General features: G+C 44.4%; 1 protein-coding gene across 11 annotated transcripts; it reads left to right on the plus strand.

The window, feature by feature from the left end:
* The first annotated feature begins 1341 nt into the window (after positions 1–1341).
* LYPLA1 (lysophospholipase 1) lies at positions 1342–18801 on the plus strand. Of its 11 annotated transcripts, none has more exons than XM_081497921.1 (9): positions 1342–1557; positions 2529–2560; positions 7659–7724; positions 9219–9266; positions 11065–11135; positions 12075–12148; positions 14237–14338; positions 15243–15419; positions 17023–18801. In XM_081497921.1, the coding sequence occupies exons 4-9, from the start codon at positions 9226–9228 to the stop codon at positions 17074–17076; spliced, it is 519 nt and encodes a 172-aa protein (XP_081354047.1). In that variant the 5' UTR covers positions 1342–1557; positions 2529–2560; positions 7659–7724; positions 9219–9225; the 3' UTR covers positions 17077–18801. The 11 variants fall into 11 exon arrangements, with proteins under 11 accessions (XP_081354047.1, XP_081354040.1, XP_081354039.1 ...); XM_081497914.1 differs by having other exon boundaries at positions 1342–1553; positions 17004–18801; XM_081497913.1 differs by having other exon boundaries at positions 1342–1553.
* The last annotated feature ends 3152 nt before the right edge of the window (positions 18802–21953 follow it).

The raw sequence follows: 21953 nt of genomic DNA on the forward strand, positions 1-21953 counted from the left end.
CTGACTCTGACATCTTCCTGCCAGAGACTGAAACTGGGACAAGTTCAGGTAGTAAGTTTCAGTTTGGTGATGATGCAGGCTTGGCACAAAGGGCTTGGCTCCATTTTGGGCTGGTTGTTACTCTTTTGACAGATTGCATATATCCTTTAGGGCTTCCCAGATGGCTTGGTTAAAGAATCTGCCCGCAATGCAGGACACACAATTTTGCTCTCTGGGTCAGGAAGACCCAGACCTCCTCCCTAGAGGAGCAAACGGGCAAACCACTCCAGTATTCTTGCCTGGAGAATCCCATGGACAGAGGTGCCTCGTGGGCCACAGTCCATGGGGCCGACTTAGCGTCTAGACAACAATATAGCTTTAAATTTCTCCACTAGATTAAGACAATGTCATTTGGTTCTACAAGAATGAAATCAACAGTCCCTGACCTTCAAGACCCCCTGAAAGGAGTTCAGGGTGGAGATAAAAATGAGGCATCCAGGGACTTACCTGGTGGCTCAGACAGTAAAGAATGAGGCATCTGTGTTCCAGGAGAAAACTCGAAGAACAGGCCTTCAGAGAGTAGATACTTCCAAGTGAAAATTTTTATGAACCCAAACTCTGGTATCTTCTCACCTTAAGAAAAGCACCAAAACCGTATTTTCTCCTGACTACCAGTAACCTACAGAAATGCTGCTTGACCATCTGAACACTTGGACCAAAATCGTATAGATGCTGACCTCGCCCACGCCCCCCATTCCAGAGATGCTCCTCAGCGCTCAGAGGCTGTGTCCCAGGGTACAGTCCTCAGTGAGCCCCCAAACAGAACGGGACCATAGCTCTCAAGTTGTGGCTTTTCACCAGTGGTCAATCGTAATCTTCCGAAGGTCAGGGCATTCTGACTTTTAAGTGTGCCCATCTCTGCTCTTCCCAGACCCCACCAGGTAGTAGATAGGCATCGGGCCCCCTCCTGTGGTCGGGTGCCTAAATCAGTATTAACACCACATCCGCCCATCGGTGAACCGTGGAAACCCAGTGACAACCGTTTCCCTCTCCAGCTGCAGTTTAGAGGAGGAGGGGAGCGGACCCCGAAGTAAATAGTGGCGCGGCCCCAAAAGGAAATGCCGCCAAAGCTGCCCCAAGTCCCCACCTCCTCACGGCAGAGACCCGATGCCCGAGGTCGGCAGTGACCGCGCGCCGCGGCCCGCTCGGCCCGCCGGGCCCGCCGCCCGCATGGAGCATGCGCGGCCCGCGGGCGGAGGTCAGCTCAGGCAGCCCTCGGCCGCAGCCAACCGGGCGCCGCTCGGCTGGACATTGTGACGCGCGGGCGGCAACGCGGAGGGCCGCAGGGGCGCGCGGGGCCGCAGGGCGGCGCGGGGCCGGGGGGGCGCGCACGCGCCGGAGCGCGCGCCCGTGGGCGGGCCCGACTCGCCGCTCGCACGCCCTTGGGCCCGGCCGGGCCCCAGCTCCGCCTTCCGCTTCCGACGCGCGGCCGCTGGAGCCGGTGTATGTGCGGCAATAACATGTCGGCTCCGCTGCCCGCCATCGTGCCCGCCGCCCGGAAGGCCACCGCCGCGGTGAGTGCGGGCGCGGGCGCGCGCCGGGGCGCCCGCTGGCCGGGGGGAGGGGGGCGGGGCGCCGGGTCGGTGGGTCGGTTGCGGTCATGCGGGGGTGGTGTGTGCCGCCCGGCCGGGCTGTGTGCGGAGGGCGCGGGGTCACGGCGAGCGGGAGGCTGTTTTCCTACCCTCGAGCCCCCATCCCCATCCTGAGCCCCCCATCCCCATCCTGAGCCCTCGATCTCCGTGTCCCCATCCTGAGCTCGTGCCCGATCCTCTTGTCCCCAGTCCTGAGTCCCCAGTCCCGATCCACTTGTCCCCATCCTGAACCTCTAGCCCGAACCCCCATCCCCATCCTGAGGCCCCCGCCCCCATCCAGAGTCCCCCACCCGCTCCATGGCCCCGGGACACCCTCCCGCCCCCGCCTAGCAGCCCACTCCCAGGCCCCGACGTGAGCGGACGGCGCCCCAGCCCCAGGCAGCTCCGGAGCAGGTTTCTCCCTGTCTGTGGATGGGAGAGGCCTTAAGCCCCCAGAACAGGACTTTATTTTCGCACCTCACACCCCTCATCTCAGAGTTTGAAGGTTTAGTGTCGTTTCCGATCAGGGGTGCCACTCCTTAGGAAACTTGTGCTGAAGATCTCAAACTTTTATCCCGGGAGGCTCCTTTTTTGTGATGGAAAAATTCTGCCGTGTAGGTGAGACTCTCACGGTCTGACCTGAAAGAGACAACTGTGTTCTGTAGAATGTGATCGTTTGCCCAAAAGCATGTCTAACTGGAACCTCTAGAAGTGCTAAAACCCCACGTAAGTTATCTGAGGAGCTGCAAAGAGAGAAGTTAAGTATTTTTGCCGCTTCAGCGAGGTCTGTGGAGATAATTAACTTGCTGAAGGCAGTGTTCTGTGACTCCTGGCATCCAGCTTAACCAGAGCCCAGGGCTGTGACATTCTGGTGGTTTCTTGGGGGTGTTAATCAGTCATTGCTCTCTTCTCTTCTAGGTGATCTTCCTTCATGGATTGGGAGACACAGGGTAGGTACCATCCTTAGTACCCTGATGAACGGGGCCATGCACCCCTATGCGAGCAAGAATTCACTGTTGAAGAACTCTAGGATTGTATAAAAAAGACTGCTAGTCATATTTCTTACACTGGGGTCATGAGATAGAATCCTTTCTGTTTTGATTCCCGCCCGCCCCCCTGCAATATCCCCCATCCTCTTAATTTGTCATGCATCAACTCCTGTTTCTGGAACATATTAAAACTGCAAACTCCTCCTTGAGTTGCCATGGGTACTGGATGCCAGAGATGGGAGGTATGTTTGTAGAGCCTGCACTGGAGAACTTTCCAGAGGTGAAATTTCAGGGCAGCTTGAGAAGAACTGGTGGATTTTGTTTAGTGAGATACTAGCAATGTGAGTGTTCTGAGTGAGAGCTTAGATGTTCTGTTCAAAAATCAGTTGAAGGGCAGAGGATGCAGTTTAAAGATTTGTTTGGAGGCTTATCAGACACATGGCTTTAGCCCTGTGGTTTATCTGTCACTCAGCTTTTCTCTGTATCGAGAGCTTTTTAGGTTTTTTGGGGGGAAGTCGGGGAGCTACGCCAGGTCTTAGTTGCGGCGACCGAGGATCTTTGTTGCAGTGTGCAAGATCTTCCTTGCTGCATGAGGATCTAATTCCCTGACCAGGGCTCAAACCTGGGCCCCCTGCATTAAGAGCTCAAAGTCTTAACCCCTAGACGACCAACGAAGTCCTGAGAGCTTTTTAAAATTTAAATCCACTATTATCTGTTCGAAATGTCAGTCAAATTGTTGTTATAAAATTGTTACAAAATTACAGAATTGGAGGGAAAGTGAAACAGATAAATTTGATAAAGGAGCCAAGACACTATTGAGTCTTTACAAGGAGGCCCTGGGCTAGAATTAGATTAAGTCTTAAAAGCAATTGATCCCTCGTACCCTTTTAGGCCTCCCAAGTGGAGGTCCATGCCTTACACGGAGTTATGGGAAAGGTTATAGGACTTTAGGGTCAACAGGTAGTCCTATGAAAAAGACAAGACTTGTTTTCCTATTTATTTACCCATCTATCTATCTAATCCAGAGGTTTTTAGAGAAGCCCTGTTTTATTACCTGATAGGGAGCATCTTGGTCCCCTGCAACTTTCCCAATAAAGAGCTTTGAGGCCTGAAGAATCAGGCCAAGAGAAAAAAGGTTTATTTGGAGGGAGGTTCTGTGTGGACCCCATGAAGCCAGATTCTTTAGACGGGAGTTAAGAGTGAGATGGTGATGAAAATGACCACTGTGAGATTATAAAGGCTGAGAGCACCTGTGACATCTTGACTAAGAGTCAAGTTTATATAAAAAATTAGAGGTCTGAAGGACAAAACTTAGAGATCTCAGTTCTGACAGTGCTTGGTGGGGTGGCATCAAAGAAAGCTGACATTTAACTGGTTACATTAACACATGAGAAAATTCAGCACCAGCCAATCTGACAAATGGTAATTCAGTGTTTAAGATAGTTTTTGGAGAACTGAAGTTCTTTTGTCATATTGACTTTCAGGGTGAAGAGGATTAAGCGATTCAGTTTGTTGCTATAAAAATGGGCAGCTTTTTTTTTTATTTGGTTAAGGTTCTTTTTTGCAGGGCCAGCCAAGGTGGCTGTCTTAACTTGGATCTAGCAGTCTGTGTCCTGTAGATTCCTCATGAAAAGTGTTTGGTGGCCAAATGAAATTGGGAGACCCATTTTCTCAATTCCCATATGTCATTTTCCCCACATTTTTATGTTTCTGAGATTGGTATTCATCTTATATGTGTTTATTGTGGTGGTGATTTTATTTTTTTATAAAAAGATTTTTTTCAGTGGTGCCACTTAGATTATATGTTAGTGTCTAGGGAATATGATATGGCTTATTCTCCCTTTGAAGCTTTACTGTGTGGGCACTAGCATGTTTAAAGCTCTGAAAAGTTATGTAAGAAACACATCTGATCACATGTTCCTCTGCATAACCTGTATAATAAAATGTGTTAGTCCACACTATATTGCCTGAGATCAGTTTTCCTTCCAAAATAAAAATAGCTTTTGTTATGATTATGGAAGTGTTACATTTACCTTGTAAAAAAAATGCAGATGCAAATATATTTGAGAAGAGAATGAAATCAGTTGAAATCCTACAACCCAAAAGATACATACTTTTGAGAGTATTTTTTAAAAAATTTTTTTACATACTTTGAAACGTATAGAAGAGTTGCAAGAATAAAGGGGCTTCCCAGGTGACTCAGTAGTAACTGAGTGACTCAGTGGTGACTCAGTCAGGAGTCAGTGATTCCTGACTCCACCTGCCAGGAGAGGAGACGCTGGTTCGATCCCTGGTCGGAAAGATCCCCTGCAGGAGGAAACGGCTGTCCACTCTAGTATGCTTGCTGGGATAATCCCATGAACAGAGGAGCCTAGTGGACTCCAGTCCATAGGGTTGCAAAGAGTTGGACGCAACTGAGTGACTGAGCATATGCTAGAATAAAACAGATTGCTCAATTCCTTCTACTCAGATTCACTGATCTATGTCTAACGTGTTACTGTGTTTGCCTAAACTTGGAAAAGTTGCCAGTACCATGATTCTTTACTTCCCAACTTTAGCACTTACCTCCTAAGCACGAGCAGAGTCTCCTGTATAACCACAGAACAGTATCTGATTCAGGAAGTTTAGCACTTATTTAATGTTGTTATCTGTCTGCCCTGTTACCTAACAGACCTTGGCAGCTGCCCCAGTAATGTCCTTTGTAGTAATCCTCTCCGCTTGCCCTTCAGTCCCTGCCACGCTGCCCTGAGCAGCTAGAGTGCTTGAGTCTCTTTTAATCTGGGACAGTGCCTCAGCTCCTCTTTGGTGTTCAGGATGTTTACCTTTATGCACAGATGGGACTGGTCCCTCGTTTAGGTTTGTTTGGCACTTCCTCACATGGAGGTTCAGTCCCGTTCATTGCCTCACATTGGGAGCCAGATGGGGTCCCCTGTCCCATTACTGATGCCACCCCAGGTCACTGGGTAAAGGTGGTCTCTCCTTTTGGGGCTTCTCTGCAGCCATGTTTTCCCTGTGTGGTGAGCGCAAGTCATGGGGAGGTGCTTTCAGACAGGTGCACATCGTACAACAGACTTTCACCCCGGGCTTTTACCATCCGTGGCTGATTCTCACTGGAGGCAAGTGTTCCTGTGACGTGGTTCTCTAACTGCCACTCCCCTGGTGTTTATTGGCTTGAACCTCCTCACTTCTGTCATGTGGACTCATAGAGTCACTTAACAGGTTACATTCCATCATTGTCTTTGTGTAAAATTTTAGCTGCTTCTATTAAAGTAACTTCACATTTACATGAAAGTTAAAGAAGTAGTATTTAGAGGTCCTTTTGCCCTTCACTCAGATTACCCAGTTGTTAACATTTCTTACATATTCAAGAATAAAGTTGCAGGCCTGTTGCCTCGTTACTCCACAGAGCTGCAGTGTGTTTTGTGAGCAGAAGGCACGGCCGTGTGGCCACAGCATTCCCATCAGTCAGGCCGTTTGTGTTGACCCGAAGCTCCTATCAAACCCACTGTCTATAGTCGCATCCCCCTGCTCTGACCAGCAGTGTCCTTTGTGGGTCCAGATCACAAGTGAGCTGGTCAAGTTGATCTGTCACATCTCCCGAGGCTCCTTCAGTCTGGATCGGTCCATCTTCTTAGCTTTGGTGCCCTGGACCCTTCTCCCCGATGGACCAGTTCCTGGGTGGGGTGGCCCTCAGTCTGGTTTATGTCACTTCTCGCTTTTGGTTGGGACACCGCATAGGGTGCCGTGTGGGTCCCGGGCCCACACTGGGTTGATTTTTGTGCCTCTGATGATGATTTTATGTTTCACTACCTGGTTAGATGTGTCTACCAAGTGTCTCCAGAGTAAAATTAGTAAGTATAATTGCACTTAAAAAGTATTTTGTGGAGAGATGCTTTGATTTCATGAAAATGTCTGTTTCTCATCCATTTTTCACCTCTGGATTTAGCATCCATTAACGATTGCTGTCTGGATCTATTATTGTGATGGTTGCCAAATAGTGATCTTCTAAAAAATTCCTTCATTCTGTGTGTATTCACTGGCAGTCTACAGTGTCATTTTGAGTCTGTGTCCTTAACACTTTTGGGGAAGGTGGATTAAAATAGAGAAGTAGTTAACAGAAAAGCAGTTAACGTTTATTTCAAAACTGTTTTATCCAAAAAAGGCTTAAGTTGCTTTTATTTTACCCTTTAGTAGAGGTAACGGGGCTTCCCTGGTGTCTCAGTGGTAAAGAATCCACCTGCAGTGCAGGAGCCACAGGAGATGTGGGTTCAATCCCTGGTTCGGAAAGATCTCCTGGAGGAGGGCATGGCAACCCACTCCAGTATTCTTGCCTGGAGAATCCCATGGACAGAGGAGCCTGGCAGGCCACAGTCCATAGGGTCACAAAGAGTTGGACACGACCTAAGCGACTGAGCACACATACAGAGGTAACATGTAGAAAGTACCAGATGTAACGTCAAGTGTAAGCAAGTAGGGAGCTGTGTGTTTGTAGTGTGACCCCATTCTTGTTACCTCTCCAGTGATAGCATGCAGAACTTGGAAGAAAATATGTAAAAAGATTTAACTGTTTATTTCTGGCTGGAAGGATTTTGATGACATTTATATTTTTCTAGTTTTTCTCTTACTCCATTTTGAACATACACATGTCCACATTTGCACAAGGAGCAAATGTTAAAGTTGTATTTTTGATGGTGTAGTAGCAAAAGAGAGATAGCAGACAGTTGCTTTACCCCTCTGAGGGTTTTTTCTTCATATAAAATGAATTATATGTCTGGGCTATTTTGTTAGGCACATGGTTGGGAGATTATAGAGTTTAAAAACATACACTTTGTAGATTTGAAAGCCCAGTGAAGTATATGAAAGAGAAAACACTGCTCTCTAGGAACCATGAGAGATCATCTCATGGTAAAGCTGAAATCATACGCTTTGGGTTATTTCTAGATTGGCAATGATTTTTTAAAGGGTTAAGATTTATCCTTACAAATGTAAGTAACTATTGATTCTGTTACTAACTCACTGGACTGTAAAACAGTATCTAATGGCGTCACTTCTCCACCAGGCATGGATGGGCAGAAGCCTTCGCCGGGATAAGAAGTGCCCACATCAAATACATCTGCCCGCATGCGTAAGTATTTCCAGTTTTGAGGCTTGCGATTCGGAGTCCAGAGAGGAAGCATCATGATAGTTTTACTTTTCCAGAAAAGTATTTGTATATGTTCAGCTTCAAACTAAAGATTAGTAAGTTCTTTAAAACATAAATGTGACCTGTTTACCTTGAATTTTTCTTCCTTTTTTTTTTTTTAATTGAGAAATTTAAAATAATGCTGCTTTGGAGATAGATTGAACTCACAGCCAGAAACATTCCTGTAGATACACAGATACCTATTAAGCTCTGAGGATGTCCATGAGCTGTCTCTGAAGGGGATTTACCTGTCAGATTTGTGACTACCTTGAAAACCCTTCCAAATTCCATCAGAAACAGTATGATGCAGCAGGGCGAGAACACAGACTTTGGAGTCCGTTAGATTTGGCTTTGAATCCTGAAAATGTTTGTAGGTATCCAAAAGATATTAGTAAGTTTTGAGCAAATTCAGAAAGTCCCTGAGATGAGCAGGTCTTAGATCACAGGGTGCTGAGGAGTGGTAGCCGTGGAGAAGGTGATGGTATGATACGCGTGCTGACCGGTCAGTAGTTCAGCCTCGGAAGTGGTCATAGCAGCAGAGTCGATAAATATGAAAGAGAAAGAATATCTGAGACTAGCTAAGAAAAGGTTCCCTCCTCCTCTTATCCTGTAGTACAAGCTTCATCTTAACTGTTGTCGGCGACAGCTGCCTACTGTGGCCAGAGTTGCCGTGTGCTTAATGACTCAGGCCAGAGACAGAATTCTTGATGCTGTTGGAATTTCTGTTCTATTGTTATTGGCCCCCAGATTGAATTTGGTGTAACCCTATCTTTGACCTAGGGAAGCAAGATTATGTCCTCAAGGAAATTTCTCTAAGATTTTGTGACATCTAAGGTGGACTTGTTTCTCAAGTAAGGAGGATGGTGGTGAGATGCAGTTAGAGTGTGTCTGTTCTTCTCTCCTTTGGTACCTGGCTGCAGGCGGGTGGTCCAACATTGTCAGCACAGAATTGAGTTGGGTATAATGGACACTCAGGCAAAACTTATGTTTCCCTTATTTATTTAGAGGTCTCGTAAGCAGGTAAGAACCAGAAAATCAGCACACATGTCATTTGAGCCTATGGGAATCGACATCATCTTTTCTGTGCAGTAAATTGCTTGCATCCCTTGTACCCCCTTAGCCAGTCTCAGACATTTCCAGCCGTGTTGGTCTGTTTTCTTTGTCACGTCTGGTCTGAAAGTATCGAGTAAAGGTGTTGATAAATAAAGATATTTGTTTGCCAATTTTAGGCCATCCCAGTGGCCGCTCTTGTCTCAAGAACCATTTGGAGAGTGTGGAGCACAGAGTTGTACAGGTGTGCGTGCACCTAAGCAGATCATCTGTTTAAAATTGCACACTCGATGTATGAGCCTCAAGTAATTATCTACAACGGATGGTGTTGACTAGGTTCTGTGCTTTGGTGTATTATTCTTGTTTTTCTTTTTTCTTCCCATCTAGGCCGGTTATGCCTGTAACATTAAATATGAACATGGCCATGCCATCATGGTAAGTAAGATTTCACTTATTTACTAAGGACTTTTTACTTATACTTAGGGTTTTTTTTTGGTAAGTTTTTCTTTTTTTGTTTTAATCAGAAGTGCTTTTGCATATAGCAATTTTTAATGAACTGTCTTTAAGTTGCAAAGTTCTGTAGTGAAATGTAACCTTTATTTGACTGTCTTGGTTCTCATATTTTAGATTCAGGGGTAAACTTAAGGAACTGCGGCAACAGGCAGCAGGTAGAGAAAGGAGGGAGTGGGTGGGTAGAAATGCCGCAGAGTCTCTCTCACCGCTTGACGCACCTTTGCTGACTGCAGTGACCAGACGGGGCATCCACCTTCCACCTCAGCTTCCTGGCGAGCTGGCAGGAGTGTAGGGAGACCACTTCCTGATGAGCTCTCTAGGGGTCTTCAGGGAGCCAGGCATTCCCCGTGTGCTTCACAGTTGCTCCTTTGTTCTCTGAGCCGCGTCCAGGCCACGCATTCTTCCTGCTGCTCTGAGAGCCCTGCCCTCAGGTCCCTTGGGTCCGCTCAGAAATGACAACTCTGACCCCTGGGTCCTATTTTCCTTTTTCCTCCAGCTCCTGCCGACGTCTTACCTTTCCAGTGACTCGGGGATCCCATGTCCATGGCCCATTCACAGCCTTGAACTGCTGTCTCTTCCAGGACTCTTCTCTTCCCGCTGACCTTTTCCTCTCTCAGCCTCAGGCACCCACACCTCCCCTGGGCTCTGCCATATGGAGCCGACCCATCTCTGAAGGCACTTAGCCTAGACCTGACCAGCAGGCATACTTGTTCCTGCTTATTTGCTCCCCTGTCTCCGCACTCCTGTCAAGACATCGTGGAGACTCCAGCGTGTTGCCACCTTATCCTCTGCTTGTCCCCACCCCCTCTAACCCACCTGAACGTTCATCTGTGTCTGTGGGAGATTCCTTGGCGACTCTCACAGGTTCCTGCCCACAGTGGCCTCTGATTCTTCTGTCTTCCTTCTCTGACAGAATCCCTGTCTGGCACCAAGACTTCCACCTCACGTTGCTCCAGACCGTAGTCTGAGCACTTCTGAGCACGTAGTGGATAGCGGGGCAGACCCAGACTCAGGGTCGAGTGGTGACAAGCTCTCCAGACTGTGATGGAGGTGGCCTGAGGGCCTTGTGCAGCAGGTGCGGGCCTTGCACACGAGGTACCACACCGGTACAGGGCTTTCCAGCCAGTGGACTTCGGATGACTAGGAGGGAAGTGAGGAGATGGCGTCTGTTCGGGCTTCTCAAGGGCTGAAGACTCCTCCCCAGGTGTCAGGTTGGACTAGGTCATTCTGCAGGTGTTTCTACCTTTCAATTATGTGACACAGTGACTTTCTAATAGAATCTGTGTCTACTTAGTGCAAAAGGAACTCACAGGATGTCAGATTCACACATTTAAGTTGACTATTTGGCCTGCAGAGACAGTTGTTGTTATTTAGTCGCTAAGTTGTATCTAACTCTTTGTGACTCCATGGACTGTAGCCCGCTGGGCTCCTCTGTCCTTGAAATTCTCCAGGCAAGAATACTGGAGTGGGGTGCCATGCCCTTCTTCAGGGGATCTTCCCGACCCAGGGATCAAACCCAAGTCTCCTGTGTCTCCTTCATTGGCAAGTAGATTCTTTACCATCTGAGCTACCTGGGAAGCCCAGAAAGAGTTTAGTTTGAGTTTAATGTTCTAGAGAATATCTCTGGTTAGCCTTGTTTCTCTGAAATTACCATCTTCTTATCAAAGATAGATATTCTTATAATCAAACGATTCTTTTAGGATTTTGCTTTGTTTTCCAGGTTTGACATTATTGGGCTTTCACCAGATTCACTGGAGGATGAAACTGGAATTAAACAGGCAGCAGAAAATGGTAAGTAAGGAAAGTTTTACAGTAGATTCAGTTGCTGTATTGTTGTTGATGAAAACTACACAACTATCTAAACTCAGGTGGTATTGCTGTGCCCTTCCTTTCTGATCACTCTTACCTTGTTTGACTGTTATGGTCAATGAATGAGGTGGATGGGGGGGAATGGCGTTGATCAAACTTGAGTGCTGTCGGATGCATCACTTTGCTCTCGTTGATGTAGGCAAATGAAGAAAGTCACAGAATGTTTCATAGTTGTGGCCAGTTAAATTTGGAAATTTTCATCTTAAAAAGATGAACTCTTACATACATGTCAAAAGTGAAAGGAGGTAAATTTGTAAAAAGGTGCAGTTATCCCCATAGTATCATAAAGAAAAATGGAATTCTAGGGAGTTACCAAGTAATATAGTTAGTGATATATGTTGAAATATTTTGCAGAAATTCATCCCCCACATTATTTGCTGGCTACAGGGAAAATTAATACTGTGTTTAGGTTTTTTAAATAATAAGGTGAACTGTTCAAACACTGTAAATCACAATGAACATAAAGTAGTTAACTACCTACGATTTAAAAATAACACCTTTCAGGTACAAATGCCTGGGGTTCATTAGACAGAAAGAACTATAGAATGTATATGAGCAGAATGGATCGTGGATAAAGGAATATTCATAAGAGAAAAAACTGATAAGAGAAAAAACTGCTTTACAAATCATGTAACAAATAAGTGGACAGTTTAAGCAGCGCCTGCAAAATTGAGTTCTCGAAAATACATTCTAATTTTGCGTTTTAAGAGAGTGCTTCAAGTTTTTCACTTGTTTTGACCTTTAATACACTTTGTGCTTTTCCATTATTAATTTTTTGCTATTTAAATTATATTAGTGGGCTTATCTTTGAAAGTACTGATGATTTAATTTTTGGTAATTTATTTTTCATGGTATTTTTAGTAAAAGCTTTGATAGATCAAGAGGTGAAGAACGGCATTCCTTCTAACAGAATTATCTTGGGAGGATTTTCTCAGGTAAGATAAAAGTTTGGGTGGTGTGTCATCAGTGCATTTGTCTAGAAGTCTCGATCCTTTTTTTATGGGAGTCCTGTTTTTAGAAGATGTTACAGTATATGATGTACTCCTTACCTTTAATGCTGAATCAAGTTTGAATGGACTAGAAAGAATGATTAGAGCATATGTCTTGCTCTTCTCCTTTTCTAGTTTTCTCTCTCAGTGATAGGCTTCACCTTATAGATTATGTCTTGGAAGCCAGTTTATTAAGGAAATCAGTTGGAGCCTGGAATGTATTTTTCTCGAGTAACCACAGCGCACATGTAGCTATATCTCAGTTAACAGTGTGTGCCCCTCTAGATAAAACAGCTGAAACACAGGTATGAGGCCCCATCCCAGGAGGAGACGACTGATGGGAAATAAGGTAAAAGAAAAGAAAAATCCCTTCCTTCTTTTTCTCACAAATTCCCAGTGGTCGAGCCCCACGGACCCCCTGGAATCCAGGTGGGGCGGGATCAGAGGAGGGGCCCCAACAAGGGGACCCCAGTTAGGGAGCTATGCCAGCCGCTTGCTGACGACCGCTGCGTCTGTGCTGGTCCCAGGGTCGGGGGTGCTTCAGCCACACCCTGTGTTCGAGGAGCCGTCTCTGGTTCCCGTTCTGGAGTAGATGGTTCTGGTGAGGGGAGCCAAGTCAGTCTTGGTGATGTCATTCTGTCCTCTTCTTTCTTGTCATGCAGAATAGGTTTTAGATAAAAGTGTATGATGTTTACTTTTGGCATCTTTCTTCTCTTCCTGTACTTTTTCTCCCACCTGCAGTACTTTTTCTACAGTTACGACATACTGATGTTTACATCTTAATTTCAGCTCATTACCTGTTTGCCATGTCACCCGCCCCCCACAAACTGCCCTCACTGCCAATCTGTAAATCCTCCAAGGCAACAATTTAGCGTCCAGACGACCTGAATTAGGGCACTGTTGGAATTATGGAATCATTTGGAAGTTAGATGGAGAAGGGAATGGCAACCCACTCCAGTATTCTTGCCTGGAGAATTCCATGGACGGAGGAGCCTGGCGGGCTACAGTCCATGGGGTCGCAAAAGGGTCGGACATGACTGAGCGACTAGCTCTAGCTCTTAGAAGTTAGAATTCAGTGGAAAAATAGGTTGTTGATATGATACAGTAAAAAGACATGCTGTTGATGTGGTATTTGTTGGAAGTCACGGGTAATGTACATTGTACTGCACACACTGTGACATAAACGTAGTTATAGGGATGGACGCTTGGTTCAGACAGGAGCCTGTCTATGAGATTCGTTGATTAGAGCAGGCAGAAACTAAATCCTAACACCTTAGGCAAGAAAGAGTAAGTTACGAGTCTGGGGTCACAGCCCAGAAGCCAGCAATGAGAGTGAAGCCAGGCCCCCGGGGGCAGCTCGGACTCGGGTAGCCCTCCCCCTGCTGCCTCTCTGCTCGTCCACCTCACTTGCCTCACCATCTGCGGTTGGCCTCTGCTCCCTCTTGCTTTTCCCATTCTTAGCTTACATGTTATAGTTCCGGCCACATAGAGCGTGAATTTCTCAGATAAGAAAAACTCTCACGTCCTCATGTGGCCCTGGAAGCTGTGGGCCAGATTGAACGCAGGCTCCAGGCCTGGGCAGGGGGTGGTGGGGAGGCGTTGTGAGCTGCCGGCCAGTGCTCCCGAGGTGTCCCCCAGAGAGCTCTTATCATCCTGAATTCTTGTTTTGGAAAGTAATACCAGTTGAAGACCAGATTTGATTTTCTACCCAAGATTTGGCAGAGAGGATAAGTGACTATAAATTTGCACTACCCCTTAGGCATTGTCAGGGCAGCCATGAGCTCTGCTGTTCAAACTGCGTCTTGGCTGGTTGGGGCGTCACTGGAGTCTCATGACTGTCTTCAGGGTGGAGAGTCAAGTCCTGGAGGACGTGCTGCTGGGGGGTGCGTGTGTTTCTACCAGTTTGCCTAATTGCATTAGATGTCAGCCATCCAGTGTGACTTTTTTTCTAACAGACGGTATTGATAACAAGAATCACTCCCACTGCTCTTGGCAGCAGATCCATCCCACTGACTCTGCCTGTTGTCTCTCCAGGGAGGAGCTTTATCTCTGTACACGGCTCTGACCACACAGCAGAAGCTGGCCGGGGTCACCGCTCTCAGCTGCTGGCTGCCACTGCGGGCTTCGTTTCCACAGGTGCCTGACGCATGCGTGCAGCGGGGCATCGCTGAGCTCTGAGATGGCAGTTATTCTTGAGAACAGCCTCATATTAGCTTATTATTAGTAGTAATAAACTTAAAATTTTAGGGCAGTTTTAGGCTCACAACAAATTGAGCTGAAAGTACAGAAAGTATCTGTTTACTTTGTGATGTATTTATTTAGACTTTATCTGCACACTACACTGCCTTTACTGTGGGTTGCAGGAAATGGAAGAAATGAGTGAGTCCTTAAAACAAGAAAGAAAGAAGTCCCTGCAGTCATGAATTCTATATTTGATGTCTTTGGTACACTGTAAGGTTTATATACAAAATTAGGGCTATTTTTAATACATAGAAATAATGTTTTTGGAATGCTCAGTATGCTTACTGCTTGATAGCAGAATTTTGCCACAGAATGTAATTTTTAAATACTCAAACATGTAAACCAATACATAGTACACACGAGGGATAAGGACATTTTCAAATTCATCTTTAAATCTAGTGTTTTTTTCCCTTGTCACTATATAGTAACTCTTTCGTGTCTTGCACATAGTAAGTGTTGTTTATTAACCTTATTATTTAAATCAAGTAAAAGCTGAGGAGAATATGATTCAGCTAAAACATACTCACTGAGTCCAGACACTGGACATATGACTAGGATACAATATGCTTTAAGGAACTGATTCATTAGAAGAATATTTAATACAAGCAGAGTGATCGTATATCCTTTAAATGAAGAGGTAGAGGGCACAGGGATGGAGGGAGTTTCATTTCTGTGGCCAGATGTCACCTGTGATGTAAGAACGTGTGGTATGATACATGCCTGTCTCTGATTGTACGCCCCTGGCACAGCACGCCCACCCCTTTGAGTGAATAATGCAGTTTTGTCGTGTTGTCTGCAGGGCCCTATCAGTGGCGTGAACAGAGACATTTCTATTCTTCAGTGCCATGGGGACCTGGATCCTCTAGTTCCCCTGATGTTCGGTTCTCTCACTGCTGAGAAGCTGAAGACATTGGTGAATCCAGCCAATGTGACCTTCAGAACCTACGCAGGCATGATGCACAGTTCATGTCAACAGGTAAACGATAGGAAGCAGTGATGACAGGCATACCTCTGTAACTTTTTGCATGTGATATTTTTAGGATAAATAACATTTGACTCCTTGGGGATTTAAAGAAGTTAATGAATGAATTCACATTGAACCATAGGTTAGTAGGGCTTATATCAAAGTTTATTTAATTCAACAGACATTCATCAACTTCCCGCCTGCAGACATTGTATGTAACTTAAGGACAAAAAACATTCCTTTATTAAAATCTAAAGTAGATTAATTCAAATGAGAATTTTTAATAGGGGAGAAGGGTATATATCCAAGTGACTATATAGTGAGCAGACTGTGATGTATGTTACATTAGAAGTTTTTTAAAAGTTCTCTGAAAAGCTGAGAAGGGTGATAGTTTGTTAAGAATGAAGGACGTCAGGATAGGTTCGGAGGCTCTAAAAGGCTGAGACTAAAAACTGACCACTCAGCACCAAGGCAGTCCAAGTTAACATTTTTCGTACCTGTCAGCCTGGCTAAATCATTTGCTTTAAGGGCAGAGAAGGCAAGTAGTAAGATTTATCCAGACGGGTGGGGGACCTAGGACTCTACGTGTGACTGAGAAGGCAGTTGAACCCGATGACATATCAAATTTGGAAAGGCCGGCAGCCAGATCCCAGGAGGGAGGGGCTGCAGGTCCAAACCGGTGGTCCTCATATCAGGCATCCCGTCACAAGTGCCCCGAGCTCAGCACACACACACCCAAGCCAGGACCCCAAACTCAGTGCCTCTGGGTCAGCACACCGAGGGCTCCGGGGTGCACCTGGGCACCTGTGTTGGTGTGGAGGGGACCTATGCACCACGTGGGAGGACAGTGGATGGACGGCTTGGGGCAGAAAGTGAGAAGCGTTGGGGCTGGAGGAGGTGGCACCGCAGGGACCTTTGGGACCACAGAGCTTGTACAATAGGCTGGAGGTGATACAGGTGAAGGGTCTCGGTGTGCTGGGGTGTGGATCTGTGAGGTCAGACACCAGGGGTAACAGCAGGGAGCCTGTTCTGGGGTAGTGATAAGGTGGCATGGAGGCATAGTGCAGGAGGCATGGAGCCATGTCCTCGGGGATGGGCTTGTGTCCTGGGGCATGGGCTCGCTTCCACGGCTCTCCAGACCTGTCTTGGGCACCTGCCCTCCCTCCTTCAGGTGGCTGGTTGGGTGTGAGTCCTCATGAAGGCACAGAGTGTTTGGTGCTGCTGGTATAGCATTATCATTTTAGTGGGGGTGTGTTAGAAGCTGGGCACTGACGCTTAGTTGACAGTAGTTGTTTGCATACCATGTCTTCTCCATGTGGTCGCTTCTCAACCCCCTTTTCCCCTCACCCCCAGTGGAGCAAAGTGCATACCATTTTCCTGGGACTTCATAACACGAGAGCAGTCATTGAGTGTATTAATACAGCATCACTATCATCTTAGGAAGTGTTCCCAAATTTCTGTTGGTGCTTCATTTCTGTCACTACTCTTTATGTAATTGTAGTAAAACTGTGGATTCACCTTATCTGTTCACACCGTGGATTTAGTTAGAGGAATTTAGTGGGGATTTCTTTTCTGATTTGTGTAACTGCTTATCAGACCTTTTTATTCCAAACAGGAAATGATGGACATCAAGCAGTTCATTGATAAGCTCCTACCTCCCGTTGACTGACGCCGCCAAGAGGCCTTGTGTAGAAGTGCACACCAGCATCGTCCAGTGGAGCACATACTTCTTCCTGTGCCCGACCTTGAAACCTCTAATGTTTGCAGTGTTAAAACGTTTTGCAAATACCAATGACACAGACTAAATAAATCTCCTCATGGGAAATGTATGATCTTTGACATTTCTCTATATGTATTTGTATGATATGATCTAGGATACACTAGTATTAAAATAGGTGAAGCAGCCAGCTTCTTTCTCCCAAATGTAATTCAGCAAAATCATAAAATACTGCAACCAGACTTTTTTTTACTACATCACTTGAAAATTACTAGTATGCTTAATGAAAACTTGTTCAGGTGTAAATGAGCAGTTAAGACATAAAGGGTTTATACGTGCTGTGACTTAAGACTATGGACGTATCCCCAAATTACATAGTCACCATGCAGTATCCATATTTTTATATATGTGTTCGTATATACTTAATGATCATAGTACATATTAAGAATGAGGTGTTATTACATTATTCCTTATAAGAGGAATAAGGCTTCTAAGTGTCCATAAAGAGTAATATTGCTCTCTTGAATTAATGGCCCTTTTATTTTGGGGACCAGGTTTTTCTTTGCTGAATATAATTTCTATTCTATTTAATATTCTTTTTTCCTTTCTAGAAATATGTTCTTTCTTCTTTTATCCTTCATAACAGACCAAATATTGCCTCCTTGCCATAGACACCCACAGTCAATATATGCTGTAATTTGACATTCTGAATCACAGATGTGATGGAATAAAAATGTATTGATACTTATAGAAAGAAACCTGACATCCCTTCAGAGTTTGTACACTACTTCCTAAACTGGAGTATAGTCCACATTTTGGACCTGCAGAGTTACTAGAATCTTCAGTGCAGGTAATGAAAATAATTCTGTGGTTGTATTTTCCTGTAATTAACTGAAAGAATAGTTAGTTCATATTCTAGTATGTTCTGGAATATTTAAAACTGATCTTAAAGACTGTAATCTCTAAGATGATTTACTCTAAGGTGATTCTCCTCATAGTATAGAATTTACTTATTTTGCACATATGTTTGAAACCAACTGCTGTAGGAAATGAACAATCCTTTCAAAAATTTTGCTTTACTCTTCTCTGCCAACAGACTCATTTAAAATTTTCACGGTAGTCAAATGATCTTTTTAAGTTAGCTTTTGTGCAAATGTAAAAATAGCAATTATGTGATTTTAAATAATCAGATTTTTCAAATGATCAGTTAAAATTACTTGAAAATAAATTTATGGGTAACAAAAGTTAGTCAGAACTCAATACATGTGGTGTAGTTACCACACAGTTTAATACATAGCAAAAATGTACACTTGATATTTCTGAACTGGTGTTCATTTTTCTGCTGTATTCCAGCTGACTAGGACAGTGTTAGGATGGCATCTTCATAAAAGGGTGCTATTTGATGATGGAGATGACTTGGTATGGACTATATAGAGCATGTGAATAATGAAGCCATATGTTTATGTATGGATTCACAGTTTTTAAACAATCATTTACTAAGTCATTTTGCTTTACCTTGAAGAATATAAACTCTTGTTTCACTGACACAAATCAGCAAGATCTAACTTATGGCAAGAAATACTCCATTGAAATGCTGTGCTGTAACGTGGGGAAATGTAAATCTTTTTCACGGTTTCTATCAATGTGAAATAAAATTGAATTCTGACTTTGCTGTGACTGGCTCTTTGGAATATCTTTGACTTGTGAGTTTGCCTTGGAATGGCTGTACGGAAAAGGAGGAAGACGATGATGCAGTCACAGGAATACATGTGGAGAGAGCAGATTGATGGTGGAGTGGAGGCAAGCGGGAGCCAGTGTTAATGAGCTAAAAAAATCTCCAGTTTGATCTTCAGGGTTCCTGGCCTATTGAAGTTTTCTGTGTTGTCTCCTCTTGTCTTCTCCTTTCAAATAGTTTCACGGGATTTTTAAATTAGTGTCATAAATCAGTTATCCAGATGGTTTTTTTCTCCTTTTATTTCACTGCTGATTTCTTTTCCCTGTAAAGGAATCCTGTCTGCCTTTTAAACAGTCCTTCAGCTTTTGATTTTGAATCAGGTGACCAGCTCACCTTTTTGTGAGGCTGCTTGTTCCATTTGAGGGTGGCCTTCCTGCTTTTAAGAGAGTTTTGTGCTGAAATCTTGTCTCCACCTTTTAGCTCTTTCTTAGATTTATCCTCCACAGCAGCAGCTTATTTCATGTGATAACCTTTGATCTCATCATCCTTTTGAAACTCTTAGTTCAAAAATAGATGTGGTCCAAGCGTGGTTTTGTTAACAACAGTGTCATTCAAACCCTGGCCAGGGAACTAAGATCCCACAAACCTCAGGGGTGGCCAAAAAAAATTTTTCCTGGGACTGGGTCTGGCCCTCTAGTACCTGGAAGAGGCAAACAGATTCTCCCATAGAGAGTGATGTATTCTCAGCCCAGGTTGGTTAGTTAGCCCTGCCAAAAGTGAGCTCAACACCCCTAAAGGACAAACCCGATGAGAGAACTACCTGCACAGGTGAGTACCAGGTAACACAAAAGCCAGAGGGATCATTGGGTTCTCAGGAACAAGAAGAGATTGATGGTATGGGAGAGTTCAACCAGCCAGAGAAAAGAACAGACAGGTAGGTGAAAGGACACAGTATCAGAAAATGCAGGTTTGAAAAAGAACACTTGTAGAAGCACAAAATAAACACTCAAGTGAGAAATCTTCATGGAGAAGCATTATTTATGATGGTATTTATGATGGGGTAAAATACTTGAAACAACCCCATGTGGAATAAAAGTGGCCCAGCTAAATAAATTGCTCTCCACCTGTACAATGGATTGTTACACAGCTGTAAGAAAAAAAAAGGGGGGGATTAATTTGGGAAGGATTCAGAATACATTATTGATGAAGAAGTGTGAAACACCAAGGGGTGGAGAAAATAACACCCATATATTTCACTTGGCTAGGATTTGCATTAAGAAAAAGAAACCCATATGTGAGAAAGATGTGAAGCATCTAATAAAACAGGTTACACAGCATGACTGGGGCAGGGATGAAGCTGGTAAGGACAGGAGGGGAGCAGGCTATACTTGGATATACTTTTTTTATTCAGATTTTTTTATTGTGGTTAAATATAGCAAAATTTACCATTTTAACCACTTTCAAAGTATACAGTTCAGTAGCATGTGCAACCATCGCCACCGTACACCTCCAGAACTTGAATCAGCTTCCCAAACTAAAACCCCATACTCCTTGTTCTTGAGTTTGAATTGTAATATATGACCTACAAAAAATATTCAAATAGATGACTTAAACTGCATATTAAACACAGCAGACTTGTATGCATGAAAACTGTGTATGAAAGAAACTCATTAGAAGAAACTTGAGGGAGCAAAAGGAAGGGTGAGAGACTGGAAAAGTAAAATGAAGAGGTCCAACCTAAAGTTTCATGGAAGTTGCAGAGCACAGAATGGCAGAGAAGCAATACTTGAAGATAAAATGACTTGACATTTTTCCAGACTTCAGGGAAGGTAAGAAATCTCAGATTCAGGAAGCAACATGAGTTACTAACAGAAAAACTAAAACTAAGGCTCTAGGGGCTTCCCTTGTGGTCCAGTGGTTAAGAATCTGCTTTTCAGCGCAGGGGATGTGGGTTCCATTCCTGGTCAGGGAGCTGAGATCCTACATGACACACGGCCTGCCTGTGTGCCACAACAAAGACCCGGCGGAGCCACAAAAAAATAATAATAATAATAATTAAAAACAAAAAAACAACCAAAGTCTCTAAAGAGACATTTCATGATGAGAAGCAAAACTGAATACCATAGAAAAAGATTTCTTTTTTTAGAAAAAGATCTTCACAGCAACCAGAGAGAGCCTACTTGAAGGGTCACACATCACATTTAACAAAAACACCACCAGAGGTCAGAAGATAATGGAATAACGAAAAAGTGGAAGAGAGAGGATAACTGATAAACTTAGAGGTGAACTCATTTCACAGTGAGGGCAAAAGAAAACCACTTTGATATAGAAAGTTTATGAGAAAAAAGAACACTGAAACAACTGTGTTCTTTCAGAAGAAAAAAATGAGTTAGAGGAGAGATGCAAAGAATGGGCAGTGAGAGTGATAGACATTTGGGTAACTCAACAAGCAATGGCTGCATGAATCTAACTAACCTGGCAGCTGAAACACGGTTAAAAATGACTTCCATGTCAAGGAACTAGCAAGGAACATATGAAAACCAAAATTAAAAATACAATACTATTTACAATTGCCCAAAAGAAGAAAGAATAGCTAGGTGTATACCTAGGTGGGAATCAATGATGAAAAGATAATTTTAAAACTAAAACGAAATAAAGAGAAAGGGGCATGGTTCAAATTACTCTTTTGCCCAAATAACTGAGCTAGAACAATACCTGACATCCTAGTATAGAGGAAACATTATTAGGTGGTGAGTTTTGATTCAGTTCAGTTCAATCGCTCAGTTGTGTCTGACTCTTTGCGACCCCATGAACCGCAGCACGCCAGGTCTCTCTGTCCATCACCAACTCCCGGAATTTACCCAAACTCATTTCCATCGAGTCGGTGATGCCATCCAGCCATCTCATCCTCTGTCGTCCCCTTCTCCTCCTGCCCCCAATCCTTCCCAGCATCAGGGTCAAGAGTTTCCAAAGAGTCAACTCTTCGCATGAGGTGGCCAAAGTATTGGAGTTTCAGCTTCAACATCAGTCCTTCCAATGAACACCCAGGACTGATCTCCTTTAGGATGGACTGGTTGGATCTTTAGGATCCTTTAGGGTGGATTGATTTTGATTAGTGATGGTTAAATTGGGTGTGGGGTATGTCTGCAAACTG

Source organism: Giraffa tippelskirchi, chromosome 6 (genome assembly GCF_054371585.1).
Source record: "Giraffa tippelskirchi isolate mGirTip1 chromosome 6, T2T-mGirTip1v1.2.pri, whole genome shotgun sequence".
In the NCBI taxonomy this organism is placed as follows: Eukaryota; Metazoa; Chordata; class Mammalia; order Artiodactyla; family Giraffidae; genus Giraffa; species Giraffa tippelskirchi.